This window comes from Bombina bombina, chromosome 1 (assembly GCF_027579735.1).
Source record: "Bombina bombina isolate aBomBom1 chromosome 1, aBomBom1.pri, whole genome shotgun sequence".
Taxonomy (NCBI): Eukaryota; Metazoa; Chordata; class Amphibia; order Anura; family Bombinatoridae; genus Bombina; species Bombina bombina.
In genome coordinates, this window is record NC_069499.1 from 327,100,118 (window position 1) to 327,123,759 (window position 23,642).

The window sequence follows — 23,642 nt, forward strand, 5'->3', positions numbered from 1 at the left end:
CCCACAGCAGAGCTGTCTATATAGCTCCCCCCTTAGCTCCACCCCCTAGTCATTCGACCGAAGGCTAGGAAGAAAAAGGAGAAACTATAGGGTGTAGTGGTGACTGAAAGTTTTAAAATAAAAATATATATGCCTGTCTTAAAAAACAGGGCGGGCCGTGGACTCGATACATCACAAGAGAAGTAAATTTATCAGGTAAGCATAAATTATGTTTTCTCTTGTAAGATGTATCGAGTCCACAGATTCATCCTTACTTAAGGGATACCAATACCAAAGCTTTAGGACACGGATGAAGGGAGGGACAAGACAGGGACCTTAAACGGAAGGCACCACTGCTTGTAGAACCTTTCTCCCAAAAATAGCCTCCAAAGAAGCAAAAGTATCAAATTTTAAAATTTGGAAAAAGTATGAAGCGAAGACCAAGTCGCCGCCTTACAAATCTGTTCAACAGAAGCCTCATTTTTAAAAGCCCATGTGGAAGCCACAGCTCTAGTAGAATGAGCAATAATTCTTTCAGGAGGCTGCTGGCCAGCAGTCTCATAAGCGAAACGGATTATGCTTCTCAGCCAAAAGGAAAGAGAGGTAGCGGTAGCCCTTTGACCTCTCCGTTTACCAGAATAAACATAAAGAAGATGTTTGACGGAAATCATTAGTTGCTTGCAAGTAGAACTTTAAAGCACGAACCACATCAAGATTGTGTAACAGACGTTCCTTCTTTGAAGGATTAGGACACAGTGAAGGAACAACAATCTCTTGATTGATATTCTTATTAGAAACAACCTTAGGAAGAAACCCAGGTTTGGTACGTAAAACCACCTTATCTGCATGGAAAACAAGGTAAGGTGAATCACATTGTAAAGCAGATAAGCTCAGAAACTCTTCGAGCCGAAGAGATAGCTACTAAAAACAAAACTTTCCGAGATAGAAGCTTAATATCTATGGAATGCATAGGTTCAAACGGAACCCCTTGAAGAACTTTAAGAACTAAGTTTAGGCTCCATGGGGGAGCAACAGGTTTAAATACAGGCTTGATTCTGACCAAAGCCTGACTAAATGCTTGAACGTCTGGAACATCTGCCAGACGTTTGTTAAGTAGAATAGACAAATCAGATATTTGTCCTTTTAGGGAACTAGCAGATAATCCCTTCTCCAAACCTTCTGGGAGAAAAGACAATATTCTAGGAATCCTAATCTTACTCCCCGAGTAACCTTTGGATTCACACCAATAAAGATATTTGCGCCAAATCTTATGATAGATCTTCCTGGTGACAGGCTTACTAGCCTGAATCAGGGTATCAATGACCGACTCGGAGAACCCACGCTTTGATAGAATCAGGCGTTCAAACTCCAAGCAGTCAGACGCAGAGAAATTAGATTTGGATGCGTGAACGGACCTTGGATTAGAAGGTCCCGCCTCATTGGCAGAGTCCACTGTAGAACCAAGGACATGCCCACTAGGTCTGCATATCAAGTTCTGCGTGGCCACGCAGGTGCTATCAGAATTACCAAAGCTCTCTCCTGCTTGATTCTGGCAACCAGACGTGGAAGGAGAGGAAACGGTGGAAATACATAGGCCAGATTGAAGGACCAAGGCACTGCCAGAGCATCTATCAGTACCGCCTTGGGATCCCGGGACCTGGACCCGTAGCGAGGAAGTTTGGCATTCTGACGAGACGTCATCAGATCCAAATCTGGTGTGCCCCATAGCTTAAACAGCTGGGCAAATACCTCCGGATGGAGTTCCCACTCCCCCGGATGAAAAGTCTGACGACTTAAAAAATCCGCCTCTCAGTTCTCTACTCCTGGGATGTGGATCGCTGAGAGATGGCAAGAGTGATCCTCTGCCCACCGGATTATTTTAGTTACCTCCATCATCGCTAGAGAACTTCATGTTCCTCCTTGATGATTGATATAAGCTACAGTCGTGATGTTGTCCGACTGAAACCTGACGAATTTGGCCGCAGCAAGCTGAGGCCACGCCTGAAGTGCATTGAATACCGCTCTCAGTTCTAGCATGTTTATCGGAAGGAGAGCTTCCTCCCGAGACCATAATCCCTGTGCTTTCAGGGAATTCCAGACTGCACCCCAGCCTAGCAGGCTGGCATCTGTCGTTACAATGAGCCACTCTGGCCTGCGGAAACACATTCCCTGAGACAGGTGGTCCTGAGACAACCACCAGAGAAGAGAATCTCTGGTCTCCTGGTCCAGATGCAGTTGAGGAGATAAATCTGCATAATCCCCATTCCACTGTTTGAGCATGCATAGCTGCAGTGGTCTGAGGTGTAGGCGGGCAAAAGGAACTATGTCCATTGCCGCTACCATGAGTCCGATTACCTCCATATACTGAGCCACTGATGGCCGAGGAATGGAATGAAGAGCTCGGCAAGTGGTTAAGAGTTTTAGAAAGGAAACTCTTGTAAGAGGGAAGAGAGAACTCCTTTTTATGTTCACTTTCCACCCGTGAGATCTCAGAAAAGCCAACACGATGTCCGTGTGAGACTTGGCTAGCTGGAAAGTCGACACCTGAATTAAGATGTCGTCTAGATAAGGCGCCACTGCTATGCCCTGTGGTCGTAGAACCGCCAGAAGGGACCCTAGCACTTTTGTGAAAATTCTGGGAGCCGTGGCCAACCCGAAGGGAAGGGCCACAAACTGGTAATGCCTGTTTAGAAAGGCGAATCTAAGGAATTGATGAAGATCTCTGTGAATAGGGATGTGTAGATACGCATCCTTTAAGTCCACGGTAGACATATATTGACCCTCCTGGATCAGAGGTAGAATAGTCCGAATAGTCTCCATCTTGAATGATGAAACTTTGAGGAACTTGTTTAGAATTTTGAGATCCAAGATTGGTCTGAAAGTTCCCTCTTTCTTGGGAACCACAAACAGGTTTAAATAAAACCCTAGTCCCTGTTCCTCTTTTGGGACTGGGCGAATCACTCCCATGGTATGTAGGTCTTCTACACAGCGTAAGAACGCCTCTCTCTTTGTCTGGTTTACAATCGAGAAATGTGTTGTCCAAAGCCTGGTTAGGTCTCCAGACTGACTTAGATTGAGCGAAATTCCCCTCTTGCTTTGTAGCAGAGGAAGCTGAAGCGGGATCACTCTTAAAGTTCCGAAAAGGAACGAAAATTATTTTGAATGGTCCTCATCTTATTTGATTTATCCTGAGGGAGGGCATGACCTTTCCCTCCAGTGATGTCTGAAATAATCTCTTTTCAGTTCAAGCCCGAATAGGGTCTTACCCTTGAAAGGGATCCATAATTTCCTCTAATGGAGTCTCCATTTGAAGAGCCTCTTCTAGAGCCTCAAACCAGAAAGCAGCTGCAGTAGTTACAGGAACAATGCATGCAAAAGGTTGAAGAGAAAAACCTTGATGAACAAAAATTTTCTTCAGGAGACCCTCTAATTTTTTATCCATAGGATCTTTGAAAGCACAACTGTCCTCAATAGCTATAGTTGTACGCTTAGACAGAGTAGAAATAGCTCCCTCCACCTTAGGAACTGTCTGCCATGAGTCCCTTATGGTATCAGATATGGGAAACATTTTCTTAAAAACAGGAGGGGGAGTGAACGGAATACCTGGTCTATCCCACTACTTAGCAATAATATTCACAATCCTCTTAGGGACTGGAAAAAACATCAGTGTAAATAGGAACCTCTAAGTATCTATCCATTTTACACAATTTCTCTGGGACCACTATAGGGTCACAATCATCTAGCGTTGCTAATACCTCCCTAAGCAATAAGCGGAGGTGTTCAAGCTTAAATTTAAAGGCCGTCATATCAGAATCTGTCTGAGGAAGCGTCTTTTCTGAATCAGAAATTTCTCCCTCAGATAACAAATCCCTCGCCCCTTCAGAGCATTGTGAGGGTATATCATATACGGCTACTAAAGCGTGAGACGGATCAGCATTTTTCCTTAACCCAGAGATGTCCCGCTTTCCTTGTAAACCAGGCAGTTTGGATAAAACCTCAGTGAGGGTTGTATTCATAACTGTGGCCATGTCTTGTAAAGTAAATGAATGTGACGCACTAGAGGTACTTGGCGTCATTTGTGCGGGCATTACTGGTTGTGACACTTGGGGAGAGCTAGATGGCGAACCCTCATTTACTCCTGACTGAGAATCATCTATTGCCCTATTTTTAAATGCTAATATATGTTCTTTATAATTTATAGACATATCAGTATAATTGGGACACATTCTAAGAGGGGGTTCCACAATGGCTTCCAAACATATTGAACAAGGATTTTCCTTGGTGTCAGACATGTTAAACAGGCTAGTAATGTAACAAGCAAGCTTGGAAAACACTGTAATCAAAGTAAATAACACTTAGAAATAAAACGGTACTGTGTCTTTAAGAGAAAAAAAGCTGTACAAGTTCTGCAAAACAGTGAAAAAAAGCAGTAAACTTAACAAAAATTTTACAGTAGTATCTTATAGCCTTAGTAACTTTGCACAGCTATGCAAATAAACAATTAACCCCTTAATGGCAAAACCGGATTGAAAAAACGTCAAAATCGTTAAAGACTTCCAGCATCTTGCCACAGCTCTGCTGTGGCGCCTACCTGCCCTTCAGAACGATTTGTGGGGGAAAAAACCTCCTCAAACACAGCAGGAACCTCTAGAGAAGCAGTTGGATGTCTCTAAGGAAAAGAAACTGAGCAACTGAAGCGCAAAATTAGGCCCCTCCCACCTCACTCGATGTTTTGAGGCCTATTAGAAAAACACCTGAGTGTCTCCTAATTAACCATGTGGGTTAAAAAACCCTAACACAAGCCACAATGACCCCTTTAGTCCCTTCAAATTTTTTTATAATTGCATCATTTACTGAACAAACAAAAACGTTTTTTCCTAACAGTGTCACCAGTAACAAATGAGCCCTTCAAGCAAGCTGAAATTCCTATCCAAGTGTCTGAATACAGCTTACACTTCCCTCATGGGGATATTGCCAGCCTTTTCTAGAATTAACACAGTCTGTCTAGAAAAAATATAGACTGAACATACCTCATATGCAGCTTAGCATGCAAACCGTTCCCCCAACTGAAGTTTTCCTGTACTCATCAGCCCTTGTGAGAACAGCAGTGGATCTTAGTTACAAAGTGCTAAGATCATAATCCTCCTTGCAGAAATCTTCAGCTCTTTTCTGCCAGAGTAAATAGTACACACCGGCACCATTTAAAATAAACTTTTGCTTGAGAAATAAAAAACTAACATTTTTGTCACCACACTCGCTCTGCACTTCCTCGTTACTTAGAGTAGGCAAAGAGAATGACTGGGGGGTGGAGCTAAGCGGGGAGCTATATAGACAGCTCTGCTGTGGGTGCTCTCTTTGCCACTTCCTGTAGGGGAGGAGAATATCCCACAAGTAAGGATGAATCCGTGGACTCGATACATCTTACAAGAGAAATAGCATCAGGAACTGGAAAAACCTCTGGAATAACTACATGAGGTTTAAAAACCGAATTTAAACGTTTACTGGTTTTAATATCAAGAGGACTAGTCTCCTCCATAACTAATGCAATCAACACCTCTTTTAATAAGGAACGAATATACTCCATTTTAAATAAGTATGAAGATTTGTCAGTGTCAATATCTGAGGCAGAAATTTCTGAACCAGACAGATCCTCATCAGAGAAAGATAAATCAGAATGCTGTCGGTCATTTAAAAATTCATCGAATTTATGAGAAGTTTTAAAAGACCTTTTACGTTTATTAGAAGGTGGTATAACAGACAGAGCCTTCTGAATAGAATTAGAAACAAATTCTCTCACATTAACAGGAATATCCTGAACATTAGATGTTGAAGGAACAACAGGTAATGGATTACTACTAATGGAAATATTGTCTGCGTTTGAAAGTTTATCATGACAACTAACACAAACTACAGCCTGAGGAACAGTTACCACAAGTTTACAACAAATGCACTTAGCTTTGGTAGAACCGACATCAGGCAGCAGCATTCCAGAAGTAGATTCTGAGACAGGGTCAGATTGAGACATCTTGCAATATGTAATAGAAAAAAAAACATATAAAGCAAAATGATCAATTTCCTTATATGACAGTTTCAGGAATGGGAAAAAATGCAAACAAAATAAGCCTCTACAAACCAGAAGCAAAAAAAAAATAATGAATTAAATAATGTCAAAAATCTGGCGCCAAGTATGATTTTTTTATTTTTTTTGATATGCATTTCCCAAAATGAAATGGACAGTCTGTAAGAAGGAAATATACTGATTAACCTGAATCATGGCAAATATAAGTACAAAACATATATTTAAAACTTTACATATAAAGTGCCAAACCATAGCTGAGAGTGTCTTAAATAAAAGAAAACATACTTACCAAAAGACACTCATCTACATAAAGTAGATAGCCAAACCAGTACTGAAACGAGAATCAGTAGAGGTAATGGTATATAAGAGTATATCATCGATCTGAAAAGGGAGGTAGGAGATTAATCTCTACGACCGATAACAGAGAAATTACGAAATAGATCCCCGTTAGGATGACCATTGTATTCAATAGGTAATACTCCCTTCACATCCCTCTGTCATTCACTGCACTCTGAGAGGAACCGGGCTTCAGCATGCTGAGAAGCGCATATCAACGTAGAAATCTAGCAGAAACTTACTTCACCACCTCCATAGGAGGCAAAGTTTGTAAAACTGAATTGTGGGTGTGGTGGGGGGTGTATTTATAGGCATTTTGAGGTTTGGGAAACTTTGCCCCTCCTGGTAGGAATGTATATCCCATACGTCACTAGCTCATGGACTCTTGCCAATTACATGAAAGAAAGCTAACAGCTCCGTGTAGGAGTTTGCTAGTTGAAAAGATGGTGTCCGAACGAGAATGTCATCCAGATAAGGCGCCACTGCAATGCCCCGCAATCTGAGCACCGCCACCAGCACTCCCAGGACTTTTGAGAAAATTCTGGGAGCTGTGGCAAGGCCGAATGGAAGAGCCACAAACTGAAAGTGTTTGTCTAGAAACGCGAACCTCAGAAACTTGTGATGGTCCCTGTGGATGGGAATATGCAGGTACGCATCCTTTAAATCTACTGTTGTCGTGAATTGACCCTCTTCAACCAAGGGAAGAATGGAACGAATAGTTTCCATCTTGAAGGACGGTACTCCGATAAACTTGTTTAGACTCTTGAGGTCTAAAATTGGTCTGAAAGTTCACTCTTTTTTGGGAACCACGAACCGATTGGAGTAGAATCCCAGACCCTGTTCCTGCATTGGAAAAGGAACTATCATTCCCAGGTCGGAAAGATCCCGGACACAATGCAAGAACGCCTCTCTTTTTATCTGGTCTACAGATAATCTTGAGAGAAGGAACCTGCCCCTGGGAGGAAAGGTCTTGAACTCTAGTTTGTATCCCTGGGACACAATGTCCACCGCCCAGGAAGAATTGGACTGTTCCTGCTTGGAAGGGGGGGGGCTTAACTTTAAAGTTTCTAAAGGAACGAAAATTACTCTGAAGTCCTTTCTGTTTATTTCTCTTATCCTGAGGGAGGAAATGTCCCTTTCCTCCCGTAATATCTAAAAATAATTTCAGCCAAGCCCGGCCCAAACAAGGTCTTACCCTTGTAGGGAATGGCCAAAAGCTTAGACTTAGATGACACATCCGCAGACCAGGACTTCAACCATAAGACTCTGTAATGACTTGTAGGGAAGCATCCAAAATAAAGGAATTGGCCAACTTAAGAGCCTTGATCCTATCCTGGATCTCTTCAAGGGGAGTATCTGTCTGAATAGAATCAGACCACACATCAAACCAGTATGCTGCTGTGCTGATGACGGTAGCAATACACACTGCAGGCTGCCATTGTAAACCCTGGTGAACATACATCTTTTTAAGTAACGCCTCCAACTTCTTATCCATAGGATCCTTAAAGGAACAGCTATCCTCTATGGGATTAGTGGTTCTCTAAGTGGAAACTGCCCCTTCCACCTTGGGAACGTTTGCCCAGACTCTCTGATAGAGTCAGCTATTGGAAATATCTTCTTGAAAATTAGGGACGGAGAAAAGGGAATTCCAGGTCTCTCCCACTCCCGTGCAATAATATCTGTAGCGCAGACTGGTACAGGAAATACCTCCACCACGGAAGGTACATCAAAGTACTTGTTAAGCTTACTAGACTTCTTAGGATTGACTACTACAGTCGTGTCGGAGTCGTCCAAGGTAGCCAAAACCTCCTTAAGTAACAGATGGAGGTGTTCTAGATTAAACCTGAAAGATACAACTTCAGCATCAGAAGAAGGAATTGCCTGAGATTTCACCCTCAGATGCTACCGAAGTATCTTCTTCCTCAGACCTCTGGAAGCACTCGTAATAGCCACAACTGTGTCAGAAATCTCACTCACTGATTCTTTACATTTCCTCTTGCGCTTTCCCTGCAGCATGGGAAAAGCAGACAGCGTATCAGTTTCCGCCGAGGATATTTGGGTAGCAACGTCTTGCAAGGAAACTACAACCGGAGTGTGAGAGAAAACGCAAGGCACTGTATATGTGTAGATGACACGGTGTGGGACGCTTGAGGAGAAAGCTGCGGCATATCTTGAACAGGAGACCCCTGAACAGCATCCGCCTTAGCTAATGATGGCTCAAAATCAAAAAGTCTATCCCTGTAATGCAATGTACTTTCAATACACGAGGAACAAAAAGAGGTTGGTGGTTCCACATTGGAATCAAAACACAAGCTTCATGTAACGTTTTGCAGGGCCTCTTGGTCCATCTTTACCCAATAACCAAACAAAATAAATAAAACTGCTTTTATTTAACTTTGAAAATTATCAGCAAAAAAAACGTTACTTAACGTCACGTTAAATTTTAAACTAAATCTTTAGTTTTATTTTTCAACCGCAGAGCAGAGGATCACTAGAAACCTCAGACAGCCTCTTCACCTCAGCACTATTTGCTGAGGTGCCTACCTGTCCTGCTGGTAACCGGATTAAAAAGATTGTCAACGATCCAGACTTAACCCAGAGCTGCTCAATCAGGCTACCAGGTAATTGCTAGCAGAGACGCAACGATTACATCCATTCCGGAACTCACAGGAAGTGAATCCGGAAAGGCGCGCAAATCTATCTTCACACCTTCATTAATCGTTGGCGTACCTTAACTGTAACGTCCCGGCCGCCATTAACTTCTATGTAGAGCCGCCGACAGAATTACACATGTAAAAAGCACTACTGATTCAAAACCGGAGAAAAAAAGCATAACTGAGCCTCTCAATAAATGTTTCCTCTCGTCCCTAGTGCCTGCATAATCTGCCTACCTCTAAATAGGATAACTAGTATTCAATGTCCCACACAGACTTAACTGTTGAAGTGCCATATTTTCCTGACCCAAGAAAATTAAATTAGGCACTTACCTGAATTCAAAGGGACAGTTCACTCAAAAAATGTCTCCCCTTTAATTGGTTCCAATGATTTATTTTACCTGCTGGAGTGTTTTAATTTTTTTACAAGTAGCTGCTTTGCCCCTAATTTGGCATTTGAAATAGCTGATTTAGCCTGTGGTATCCCAACCTATACTGAAAGTTTCTATACTGGAGTATATTCTATTGAATAGTGGGGGGCATGATAGTTAAGTAATAAAATGATAATTTTCCTTTGTTCTCTCTAAGTATTGAGCTTTGGTTTTCTAGACAAATATAAGATAAGGAAGCAAGTCTGTGTACATAAAAGTGATAACATAATGAGATCTGATATTACCTGAAGCTCATCCCATTGTAATAGGCTGTGGTTTAAACGCACAAAACCAGCTATTTCATATACACAAATAAACCAAAAAATGCAATTTCTCATAAATGTCATACTCTGCAGCTGGTATAAAAAGTAATTGAAAATACATTCATATAAAAACAATTTTACAGTGTACGGTCCCTTTAAATCTGCCCGGCAGTAGGACAGCTCACTTGGTTTGAAAGGGCATCCTCCCTCACATGGACCTGTGGAAAAAAAGGAAAGAATGAATAATCCTACTCAGGCTTTCAACAACTGTTTGGGAGGTGCAGTGAGGATTATACCCAACAAGTTCCCAATTGCTTAAAAGCCACCACTGCTCTACTGAAGAGACTGACGTGGACTACAACTAAACCCCAGGAAAGATCAGAGCAAACCTGCTCTGCTTTAAAATAATAAAATTTTGATTGAAGAAATTTCTTTCAGACACCTAAACTTTACCACCTCCTTGCAACGCAGGCAAAGAGAATGACTGAGGTTTGAGGGAAGGGAGGTGATACTTAACAGCTTTGCTGTGGTGCTCTTTGCCTCCTCCTGCTGGCCAGGAGTGATATTCCCAATAGTAATTACTGACCATCCGTGGACTCACCGTGTCATTAGAAAGAAAGTATATTAATATAACTGTGTTGGTTATGCAAAACTGGGGAGTTTGTAATTAAGGGATTATATATCTTTTAGACCAATAACAATTCTAGTGTAGACTGTCCCTTTTAATTACATTGATGACGACCCAGGATGTCTTAAATTTTATTTTACACCATAAGGTGCTAAACATTTTAAATGTTTCTATTCTACTTACCTAAAAACTCTTGATAATTATCAGGGTAACTCTGAGCTCTGGGCATTCGAGATTTTGGATAGCTTTCTCTGCAAAATTATACAACATAGGAAAAAATTAAATAAATCATGAAACCCAAACTATAACTAGGATTTTTTTCCAGATTAGTAACCAATGTTGAGACTGAAACTGTCAAAAGGGCTTTAATAATATAAATTAATAAATCTAAAACAGTAAAAATGTTCAATAAAAAAATTAAAATAAATCTAGGTGAAATGCAATAATGATTTTTTGTTATATTTGTCTATCAAAGACTCATAGAAATTACAAGGCACCACAAAATACAGAATTTATGCTTACCTGATAAATTTCTCTCTCTTGCAATGTATCGAGTCCACGGATTCATCCATACTTGTGGGATATTCTCCTTCCTAACAGGAAGTGGCAAAGAGCACCCACAGCAGAGCTGTCTATATAGCTCCTCCCTTAGCTCCACCCCCCAGTCATTCGACCGAAGGCTAGGAAGAAAAAGGAGAAACTATAGGGAGCAGATGTGACTGAAGTTTTTTAAATAAAAATATACTACCTGTCTTAAACAAACAGGGCGGGCCCTGGACTCTATACATCGCAAGAGAAATAAATTTATCAGGTAAGCATAAATTCTGTTTTCTCTTGCAAGATGTATCGAGTCCACGGATTCATCCATACTTGTGGGATACCAATACCAAAGCTTTAGGACACGGATGAAGGGAGAGACAAGACAGGTACCTTAAACGGAAGGCACCACTGCTTGTAGAACCTTTCTCCCAAAAATAGCCTCTGAAGAAGCAAAAGTATTGAATTTGTAAAATTTGGAAAAAGTATGAAGCGAAGACCAAGTCGCCGCCTTACAAATCTGTTCAACAGAAGCCTCATTTTTAAAAGCCCATGTGGAAGCCACTGCTCTAGTAGAATGAGCAGTAATCCTTTCAGGAGGCTGCTGGCCAGCAGTCTCAAGCCAAACGGATGATGCTTTTCAGCCAAAAGGAAAGAGAGGTAGCCGTAGCCTTTTGACCTCTCCGCTTAACAGAATAAACCACAAACAATGAAGATGTTTGACGGAAATCTTTAGTTGCTTGTAAGTACAACTTTAAAGCACGAACCACATCAAGATTGTGCAACAGACGTTCCTTCTTTGAAGAAGGATTAGGACACAGCGAAGGAACAACAATTTCCTGATTGATATTCCTATTAGAATCAACCATAGGAAGGAATCCAGGTTTGGTACGCAAAACCACCTTATCTGCATGGAAAACAAGATAAGGTGAAACACACTGTAAAGCAGATAACTCAGAAACTCTTCGAGCCGAAGAGATAGCTACTAAAAACAGAACTTTCCAAGATAGAAACTTAATATCTATGGAATGCATAGGTTCAAACGGAACCCCTTGAAGAACTTTAAGAACTAAGTTTAGGCTCCATGGCGGAGCAACGGGTTTAAATACAGGCTTGATTCTGACTAAAGCCTGACTAAACGCCTGAGCGTCTGGGACATCTGACAGACGTTTGTGTAAAAGAATAGACAAAGCAGATATCTGTCCTTTTAAGGAGCTAGCTGATAATCCCTTCTCCAATCCTTCTTGGAGAAAAGACAATATCCTAGGAATCCTAATCTTACTCCATGAGTAACCCTTGTATTCACACCAAGAAAGATATTTTCGCCATATCTTATGATAAATTTTCCTGGTGACAGGCTTTCTAGCCTGAAACAGGGTATCAATGACCGACTCAGAGAAACCACGCTTTGATAAAATCAGGCGTTCAATCTCCAAGCAGTCAGACGCAGAGAAATTAGATTTGGATGCTTGAATGGACCTTGGATTAGAAGGTCCTGCCTCATCGGCAGAGTCCACGGTGGAACAGATGACATGTCCACCAGGTCTGCATACCAAGTCCTGCGTGGCCACGCAGGTGCTATCAAAATCACCGAAGCTCTCTCCTGCTTGATTCTGGCAACCAGGCGTGGAAGGAGAGGAAACGGTGGAAATACATAGGCCAGATTGAAGGACCAGGGCACTGCTAGAGCATCTATCAGTACTGCCTGGGGATCCCAGGACTTGGACCCGTAACAAGGAAGTTTGGCGTTCTGACGGGACGCCATCAGATCCAATTCTGGTGTGCCCCATAGCTGAGTCAGCTGGGCAAATACTTCCGGATGGAGCTCCCACTTCCCCGGATGAAAAGTCTGGTGACTTCGGAAATCCGCCTTCCAGTTCTCTACCTCTGGGATGTGGATTGCTGAAAGATTGCAAGAGTGAGTCTCTGCCCATCAGATTATTTTGGTTACCTCCATCATCGCTAGAGAACTCGGTGTTCCTCCTTGATGATTGATATAAGCTAGTGTCGTAATGTTGTCCGACTGAAATCTGATGAATTTGGCCGCAGATAGCCGAGGCCACGCCTGATGCGCATTAAATATAGCTCTCAGTTCTAGAATGTTTATCGGGAGGAGAGTTTCCTCCCGAGACTATAAGCCATGTGCTTTCAGGGAGTTCCAGACTGCACCCCAGCCCAGCAGGCTGGCATCTGTCGTTACTATGAGCCACTCTGGCCTGCGGAAACACATTCCCTGAGACAGGTGGTCCTGAGACAAACACCAGAGAAGAGAATCTCTGGCCTCCTGATCCAGATGTATTTGAGGAGATAAATCTGCATAATCCCCATTCCACTGTTTGAGCATGCATAGTTGCAGTGGTCTGAGGTGCAGGCGGGCAAAAGGAGCTATGTCCATTGCCGCTACCATGAGTCCGATTACCTCCATACACTGAGCCACTGATGGCCGAGGAATTGAATGAAGAGCTCGGCAAGTGATTAAAAGTTTTGATATTCTGACCTCCGTCAGAAATATTTTCATTTCTACCGAGTCTATCAGAGTCCCTAGGAAGGAAACTCTTGTGAGAGGGAAGAGAGAACTCTTTTTTATGTTCACCTTCCACTCATGAGATCTCAGAAAAGCCAACACGATGTCCGTGTGAGACTTGCTTAGCTGGAAAGTCGACGCCTGAATTAAGATGTCGTCTAGATAAGGCGCCACTGCTATGCCCCGCGGTCTTAGACCCGCCAGAAGGGACCCTACTACCTTTGTAAAAATTCTGGGAGCCGTGGCCAACCCGAAGGGAAGGGCCACAAACTGGTAATGCCTGTCCAGAAAGGCGAATCTGAGGAATTGATGATGATCTCTGTGAATAGGGATGTGTAGATACGCATCCTTTAAGTCCACGGTAGTCATATATTGACCCTCCTAGATTAGAGGTAGAATAGTCCGAATAGTCTCCATCTTGAATGATGAAACTTTGAGGAACTTGTTTAGAATTTTGAGATCCAAGATTGGTCTGAAAGTTCCCTCTTTTGTGGGAACCACAAACAGGTTTGAGTAAAACCCTAGCCCTTGTTCCGCTTTTGGAACTGGGTGGATCACTCCCATGGTATGTAGGTCTTCTACACAGCGTAAGAACGCCTCTCTCTTTGTCTGGTTTGCAGACAATTGAGAAATGTGAAGCTGCAGGCTTCTTGGCTTGTTTACCCTTGTTCCAAGCCTGGTTAGGTCTCCAGACTGACTTGGATTGGGCAAAATTCCCCTCTTGCTTTGCAGCAGAGGAAGCTGAAGCGGGACCACCCTTGAAGTTCCGAAAGGAACGAAAATTATTTTGTTTGGTCCTCATTTTGTTTGTTTTATCCTGAGGGAGGGCATGGCCTTTCCCTCCAGTGATGTCTGAAATAATCTCTTTCAGTTCAGGCCCGAATAGGGTCTTTCCTTTGAAAGGGATTTTCAAAAGTTTAGATTGTGATGACACATCAGCAGACCAGAACTTAAGCCATAACGCCCTGTGTGTTAAAATGGCAAAAAAAAACGCTAATTTAGCCAGTTGAAAAGCAGCATCTGTAATTAAAAGAATTAGCCAAATTAAGGGCCTTAATTCTATCCATAATATCCTCTAATGGAGTCTCCATCTGAAGAGCCTCTTCTAGAGCCTCGAACCAGAAAGCAGCTGCAGTAGTTACAGGAACAATGCACGCAATATGTTGGAGAAGAAAACCTTGATGAACAAAAATTTCCTTTAGGAGACCCTCTAATTTTTTAGCCATAGGATCTTTGAAAGCACAACTGTCTTCGATAGGTATAGTTGTACACTTAGTGAGAGTAGAAATAACTCCCTCCACCTTAGGAACTGTCTGCCACGAGTCGCGCATGGTATCAGATATGGGGAACATTTTCTTAAAAACAGGAGGGGGAGCGAACGGTATACCTGGTCTATCCCATTCCTTAGTAACAATATTCGCAATCCTCTTAGGGACTGGAAAAACATCAGTGTAAACAGGAACCTCTAAGTATTTGCCAATTTTACACAATTTCTCTGGAACCACTATAGGGTCACAATCATCCAGAGTCGCTAATACCTCCCTGAGCAACAAGCGGAGGTGTTCAAGCTTAAATTTAAAGGCCATCATAGAATCTGTCTGAGGGAGCGTCTTTCCTGAATCAGAAATCTCTCCCTCAGATAGCAAATCCCTTACCCCTACTTCAGAACATTGTGAGGGTATAGCGGATATGGCTACTAAAGCGTCAGAGGGCTCAGCATTTGTTCTTAACCCAGAGCTGTCACGCTTTCCTTGTAACCCAGGCAGTTTAGATAAAACCTCTGTGAGGGTTGTATTCATAACTGTGGCCATGTCTTGTAAAGTAAATGAAGTCGACGCACTAGAGGTACTGGTTGTGACACTTGGGGAGAGTTACATGGCATACCCTCATTTCCTTCAGTCTGAGAATCATCTATTGCTATATTTTTAAGTGCTATAATATGCTCTTTATAATTTATAGACATATCAGTGCAAGTGGGACACATTCTAAGAGGGGGTTCCACAATGGCTTCTAAACACATTGAACAAGGATTTTCCTTGATGTCAGACATGTTAAACAGGCTAGTAATGAAACAAGCAAGCTTGGAAAACACTTTATTCAAAGTAAATAATACTTAGAAAAAAACATTACTGTGCCTTTAAGAGAAAAAAAGATGCACAAACTCTGCAAAACAGTGTAAAAAATCAGTAAACTTTACAAAATTTTTACAGTAGAATCATAAAGCCTTAGTAAGATTGCACAGCCAGACAAAAAAACGATTAACCCCTTAATGTAAAAACCGGATTGACAAAACGTCAAAAACCGGTCTAAAAACGTTCAGCACCTTGCCACAGCTCTGCTGTGGCGCCTACCTGCCCTTAAGGATAGAGTTGTGGGGAAAAAACTTCTTTTAGGCCCGCAAACACAGCAGGACCCCCTGGAGAAGCAGCTGGATGTCTTCTGTGTAAAAGAAACTGCGCAACTGAGGCGTGAAAATAGGCCGCTCCCACCTCACTCGATGTTAGTGGGGCCTAAAAGAAACACACCAAAGTGTTTCTAAACTAGCCATGTGGGTTAATAACCCTTAAATAAGCCACAATGACCCCTTAAAGTCCTTCAATTAAAAAAAACGTTTTTCTCATAAGTGCCACCAGTAACAAATGAGCCCTTTATGCAAGCTGGGATTCTCTATTAAGTGTCTGAATACAGCTTACCCTTCCCTCATGGGGATATTGTCAGACTTTTCTAGAATTATCACAGTCTGTCTAGAAAAAAATTGACTGAACATACCTCAATGCAGCTTAGCATGCAAACCGTTCCCCCAACTGAAGTTTTCCTGTACTCCTCAGCCTCTGTGGGAACAGCAGTGGATCTCAGTTACAAAGTGCTAAGATCATCATCCTCCTTGCAGAAATCTTCATCCCTTTTCTGCCAGAGAGTGAATAGTACACACCGGTACCATTTAAAATAACAAACCTTTGCTTGAGAAAATAAAAGCTAACATTTTTGTCACCACACTCACTTTACCCTTCCTAGCACTTAGAGTAGGCAAAGAGAATGACTGGGGGATGGAGCTAAGGGAGGAGCTATATAGACAGCTCTGCTGTGGGTGCTCTCTTTGCCACTTCCAGAATATCCCACAAGTATGGATGAATCCGTGGACTCGATACATCTTGCAAGAGAAAGTAATTATACACTTCAGCCTTTTTGAGTGTGTTTAAATAAGAAAAGCAGACAAAATACATAAATCAAAATACATTGCAATTTTCACTATGGATAATTAAACCTTTTATGTGAAATTTCAAATTTAATATCCTGTAATAATACAATTCCAAGTAAGGGCGGCAAGGAAACCTAATTAATAGGAGCTCATTGGATGAATGTCTTAATTAAAATTGATTGGATAATCTTAGACAAGAAGTTAAAAGATGCAAAAGGTTACAAATAATATTCTATATTTTTATTCAACAGCTACTCAAGAATGATTAAAAAAGAAAATTTATGCTTACCTGATAAATTTATTTCTTTTTAGACACGATGAGTCCATGGATTTCATCCTTACTTGTGGGACATCGCCTCCTAATCAGCAGGAGGAGGCAAAGAGCACCACAGCAGAGCTGTATATATAGCTCCTCCCTTCCCTCCCACTCCAGTCATTCGACCGAAGTTAGAAAGAGAAAGGAAAAGCCAAGGTGCAGAGGTGTCTGAAGTTTAACAAAAAGTAAAAATAACAACCTGTCTCAAACAGGGCGGGCCGTGGACTCATCGTGTCTAAAAAGAAATAAATTTATCAGGTAAGCATAAATTTTCTTTTTAAAAGACACAATGAGTCCACGGATTTCATCCTTACTTGTGGGATACAATACCAAAGTTGCAGCTTTGCAAATCTGCGCAACAGAAGCATCATTTTCGATTGCCCATGAGGAAGCCACATCCCTAGTGGAATGAGCCGTAATTCGTTCAGGAGGCTGCCATCCAGCAGTCTCATATGCAAAATCCTTAGTCGCTTGTAAATAAAACTTTAAAGCACGGACTACGTCTAGATTATGTAACAGACGTTCCTTCTTAGGAGGATTAGGACACAAAGAAGGAAGAACAATCTCCTGATTAATATTCTTGGTTGAAACAACCTTAGGAAGAAAACCAGGTTTAGTCCGTAACACCACCTTATCTGCATGAGAAATACAATAAGGAGAATCATATTGTAATGCCGAAAGCTAAGAAATAGCAACCAGAAATAACACTTGCCAAAATAATAACAATATCTATGGAATGCATAGGTTCAAACGGAACCCCTTGAAGAACACTAAGAACTAAATTTAAACTCCAAGGAGGAGCAATTGGTCTAAATACAGGCCTGATTCTAGTCAGAGCCTGACAAAAAGATTGTACATCTGAAACATCTGCCAGACGCTTGTGTAACAAAATAGATAAAGCAGAAATCTGTCCCTTTAAGGAACTTGCTGATAATCCCTTCTCCAATCCTTCTTGGAGAAAAGACAAAATCCTGGGAATCCTAACCCTACTCCATGAGTAGCCCTTAGATTTACACCAATAAAGATATTTACGCCATATCTTATGGTAAATCTTCCTTGTAACAGGCTTACGCGCCTGAATTAAAGTATCTATGACCAAATCAGAAAAACCTCGCTTAGATAAAACTAAGCGTTCAATCTCCAAGCAGTCAGCTGCAGAGAAACTATATTCGGATGATGGAAGGGACCCTGAATGAGGTCTTTTTACTCAATGGGAGCTTCCACGGTGGCTGAGATGACATGTGCACCAGATCGGCATACCAAATCCTGCGAGGCCACGCAGGGGCGATGAGGATCACCGATGCCCTCTCCTGTTTGACTCGAGCAATCACCCGGGAAGGAGAGCAAACGTAGGGAATACATGAGCTAGGCTGAAAGACCAAGGCCCTGCCAAGGCATCTATCAGCTCCATCTGAGGATCCCTGGACCGGGACCCGTATCTCGGAAGCTTGGCATTCCGGCGAGATGCCATGAGATCCAACTCCAGCCTGCCCCATCTGAGAATCAGATTGGGAAAAAAACTTCCAGATGGAGTTCCCACTCTCCTGGATGAAAAGTCTGTCTGCTCAGAAAATCTGCTTCCCAGTTTTCCACCCCTGGGATGTGGATTGCTGACAGATGGCAGGAGTGAGACTCTGCCCACTGTATTATCTTGGCTACTTCTGTCATCGCTAAGGAACTCCTTGTTCCTCCCTGATGATTGATGTAGGCTACCGTCGTTATGTTGTCCGACTGGAACCTGATAAATTGGGCCGAAACCAACTGAGGCCAAGCCCGAAGCGAATTGAATACTGAGCTCAACTCTAGGATATTGATGGGAAGAAGAGACTCTGCCTGAGTCCATACACCCTGGGCCCTTACGGAGGCTGGCATCCGTTATCACTATCACCCATGAGGGTCTGCAGAAGCATGTCCCCTGGGATAGATGATCCAGCGACAACCACCATAGAAGAGAGTCCCTTGTCTCCTGATCTAGATTTATTTGAGGAGACAAATCTGTATAATCTCCATTCCACTGCCTGAGCATGCTTAATTGCAGAGGCCTGAGATGAAAACGAGCAAACGGAACGATGTCCATTGCCGCCACCATCAATCCGATTACCTCCATGCACTGTGCCACTGACTGACGAGGATTGGACTGAATGAGCCGACATGTATTCAGAATATTTGACTTTCTGACTTCTATCAGAAAAATCTTCATTGAAATAGAGTCGATTAGAGTTCCCAGAAAGGAAACTCTTGTCCGAGGAACTAATGAACTCTTTTCCAAGTTTACCTTCCACCCGTGGGTCCTTAGGAAGGAAAGCACAATGTCAGTATGGGAACTTGCCAGTTGAAATGACGCCTGGATCAGTATATCGTCCAGATAAGGCGCCACCGCAATGCCCCGCGGCCATAGAACCGCCAATAAAGATCCCAGAACCTTTGAGAAAATTCTTGACACCGTGGCCAGACCGAATGGGAGAGCCACAAACTGTGTTTGTCCAGAAAGGCAAACCTCAGGAACTTGAAATGATCATCTCTGTGGATAGGAACATGAAGATATGCATCCTTTAGATCCACCGTTGTCATAAATTGACCCTCCTGGATCAATGGAAGAATGGTACGAATAGTTTCCATCATGAAAGATGGAACTCTGAGAAACTTGTTTAGACTCTTGAGGTCTAATATAGGTCTGAAAATTCCCTCTTTTTTGGGAACTACAAACAGATTTGAATAAAACCCCTGTCCCTGTTCCTGAATTGGAACGGGACAAATTACTCCCATAGAGGAGAGGTCTCTTACACAGCTCAAGAACGCCTCTATTTTTATCTGGTCTACAGACAATCGAGAAAGAAAAAACCTTCCTCTGGGGGAAGAATTTCTGAATTCCAGCTGGTATCCCTGAGACACACTCTCTAATACCCAGGGATCCAGAACATCTCTTATCCAAGCCTGAATGAAGAAAGACAGTCTGCTCCCTACTAGATACGTTCCCGGATTGGGGGCCAGCCCTTCATGCCGACTTGGGAGCAGCCGCAGGTTTCTTGGATTGTTTACCCTTGTTCCAAGACTGGTTGGGTCTCCAGGTAGACTTGGCTTGAGAATAGTTCCCTTCCTGTTTAGAGGAAGAGGAAGGGGGGGGTTCCCTTGAAATTTCGAAAGGAACGAAAATTACTCTGTCAACCTCTCTGTTTGGATTTTTTATCCTGAGGGAGGAGATGACCCTTGCCTTCCGTGATGTCAGAAATAATTTCCTTCAAGTCAGGACCGAATAGGTCTATCCCTTGTAAGGAATAGCCAGAAGCTTAGACTTGGATGACACATCCGCAGACCAAGATTTCAACCATAAGGCTATGCGTGCTAAGATGGAAAAACCCAAACTCTTAGCCACGAGTTTGGTAATCTGCAGGGAAGCATACGTAATAAATGAATTTGCTAATTTAAGAGCTTTAATTATATCCTGTATCTCTTCCAAAGAAGAAGTCTCAGTTTTAAGAGACTCTTCCAGAGCATCAAACCAATAAGCAGCCGCACTTGTAACTGTAACAATGCAGGCCGCCGGTTGTAATAACAACCCCTGATGAACATAGATCTTCTTAAGAAGACCCTCTAATTTCTTATCCATAGGGTCTTTGAAAGCACAACTATCCTCGATAGGAATAGTAGTTCGCTTAGCCAAGGTGGAGATAGCTCCTTCCACCTTAGGGACCGTCTGCCAAGAATCCCTGATAGCATCCGCTATAGGGTACATCTTCTTGAAAACGGGAGGAGAAAATGGAATACCTGGTCTCTCCCATTCCTTAGCAATAATCTCAGAAGTTCTCTTAGGAACTGGAAAAAAAGAATAAGAAGGGAATTCTAGATATCTGTCCAACTTACTCAATTTTTCTGGGCACGGACCACATCCAGATTATGTAACAGACGCTCCTTCTTAGAAGGATTAGGACACAAAGAAGGAACAACAATTTCCTGATTAATATTCTTATTCGAAACAACCTTAGGAAGAAATCCAGGTTTGGTACGCAAAACCACCTTATTGGAATGAAATATAAGATAAGGCGAATCACATTGTAACGCTGAAAGCTCCGAAACTCTTCAAGCAGAAGAAAAAGCCACCAAAAACAAAAACCAAAAACTTTGCAAGATAACAATTTAATATCTATGGAATGCATGGGTTCAAACGGAACCCCTTGAAGAACTAAATTCAAACTCCAGGGAGGAGTAATTGGTCTAAATACAGGCTTAATTCTGGATAGAGCCTGACAAAAAGACTGAACATCTGGCACATCTGCCAAACGTTTGTGAAGCAAAATTGACAACGCAGAAATTTGTCCCTTGCTGATAACCCTTTCTCCAATCCTTCTTGGAGAAAAGACAGAATCCTGGGAATCCTAACTTTACTCCATGAGTAACCCTGGGATTCACACCAATAAAGATATTTACGCCATATCTTATGATAGATTTTTCTAGTGACAGGCTTACGAGCCTGTATCAAAGTATTGATGACCGAATCAGAGAAACCCCGCTTAGATAAAATCAAGCGTTCAATCTCCAAGCAGTCAGCTGCAGAGAATATAGATATGGAAGTTGGAAAGGACCTTGAATGAGAAGGTCCTATCTCAAAGAAAGTTAGTTTCCACGGTGCCAGAGAGGACATGTCCACTACATCCGCATACCAAGTCCTGCGTGGCCACGCGGGCACTATCAGAATTACTGAAGCTCTCTCCTGTTTGATCCGTGCAATCACGCGTGGAAGGAGAGGAAACGGTGGAAACACATAAGCTAGGCTGAACGACCAAGGTACTGCCAAGGCATCTATCAGTTCGGCCTGAGGATTCCTTGACCTGGATCCGTAAAGTGGAAGCTTGGCATTCTGACGAGATGCCATCAGATCTAATTCCTGTCTGCCCCTTTGGCAAATCAATGAGGCAAACACCTCCGGGTGGAGTTCCCACTCCCTCGGATGAAAAGTCTGACGACTTAGAACATCCGCTTCCCAGTTCTCTACTCCTGTGATGTAGATTGCTGATAGATAGCAAGTGTGGGCCTCCGCCCATCGGATTATCTTTGATACTTCTATCATCGCTAAGGAACTCCTTGTTCTCCCCTGATGATTGATATACGCCACAGTCGTGATATTGTCCGACTGGAATCTGATGAATTTGGCTGAAGCCAACTGAGGCCACGCCTGAAGCGCATTGAATATTGCTCTCAGTTCCAGAATATTGATTGGAAGTAGAAACTCCACCTGAGTCCAAATACCCTGAGCCTTCAGGGAATTCCAGACTGCACCCCAGCCCAGAAGACTGGCGTCCGTTGTCACAATCACCCACGAGGGTGTGCGGAAACAAGTCCCCTGGGAAAGATGATCTGGCGACAACCACCAAAGAAGAGAGTCTCTGGTCTCTTGATCCAGATATATCTGAGGAGATAAATTCGCATAGTCCCCATTCCACTGTCCGAGCATGCACAGCTGCAGTGGTCTAAGATTAAAGCGAGCAAACGGTATGATGTCCATTGCCGCTACCATTAATCCAATGACCTCCATACACTGAGCCACTGATGGCCGAGGAATGGCCTGAAGTTCTCGGCAAGTATTTAGAATCTTTGATTTTCTGACCTCCGTCAGAAATATTTTCATGTCTACAGAGTCTATCAGAGTTCCCAAGAAAGGAACTCTTGTCTGTGGAACTAGTGAACTCTTTTCTATGTTCACCTTCCAACCGTGAGTTCTCAGGAGAGACAACACTGTGTCTGTGTGAGATTTTTCAGATGACACGTTGACGCCTGGATCAAAATATCATCCAGATAAGGCGCCACTGCTATGCCCCGCGGTCTGAGAACCGCCAGAAGGGACCCTAGAACCTTTGTGAAGATCCTGGGTGCTGTGGCCAACCCGAAGGGAAGAGCCATGAACTGATAATGTTTGTCCAGGAAGGCAAACCTTAGGAACTGATGATGATCCTTGTGAATAGGGATATGAAGATATGCATCCTTCAAGTCCACGGTAGTCATGTATTGACCCTCCTGGATCATTGGTAAGATTGTTCGTATAGTCTCCATCTTGAATGATGGAACTCTGAGAAACTTGTTTAGACACTTGAGATCTAAAATGGGTCTGAAAGTTCCCTCTTTTTTGGGAACCACGAAAAGATTTGAGTAAAACCCGTCCCTGTTCCAGTTTTGGAACGGGACAAATTACTCCCATAGTAGAGAGGTCTTTTACACAGCGTAAGAACGCCTCTCTTTATCTGGTCTACAGATAATCGTGAAAGATGAAATCTCCACCTTGGGAAAAAAATAATTTTATTCCAGTTGATACCCGTGGGTCACGACGATTTCCAGTGCCCAAGGGTCCTGAACATCTCTTGCCCAAGCCTGAGCAAAGAAAGAGAAAGTCTGCCCCCTACTAGATCCGGTCCCCGATCGGGGGCTATCCCTTCATGGTGTCTTTGTAGCAGCAGCGGGCTTCCTGGATTGTTTACCTTTATTCCAAGCCTGGTTGGGTCTCCAGACTGATTTGGATTGAGCAAAATTCCCTTCCTGCTTTGTGGAGGAAGAGGAAGCAGAGGGTCCTACTTTAAAGTTTCGAAAGGAACTAAAATTATTTTGTTTATCCCTCATCTTAACAGACTTATCCTGAGGTAGGGCATGGCCTTTACCTCCAGTAATGTCAGAAATGATTTCCTTCAATTCAGGCACGAATAGGGTCTT

General features: G+C 42.7%; 1 protein-coding gene across 1 annotated transcript in view; it reads right to left on the bottom strand.

Annotated features, from left to right (window-relative positions):
• MAP3K2 (mitogen-activated protein kinase kinase kinase 2) overlaps window positions 1-23,642 on the bottom strand; it is a gene marked incomplete in the record, with an annotated part of 657,765 nt that overhangs the window by 181,717 nt on the left and 452,406 nt on the right. Inside the window, 1 exon segment of the mRNA XM_053712317.1 lies at window positions 10,554-10,621. Within this exon segment, the coding sequence (XP_053568292.1) occupies window positions 10,554-10,621 (68 nt within the window).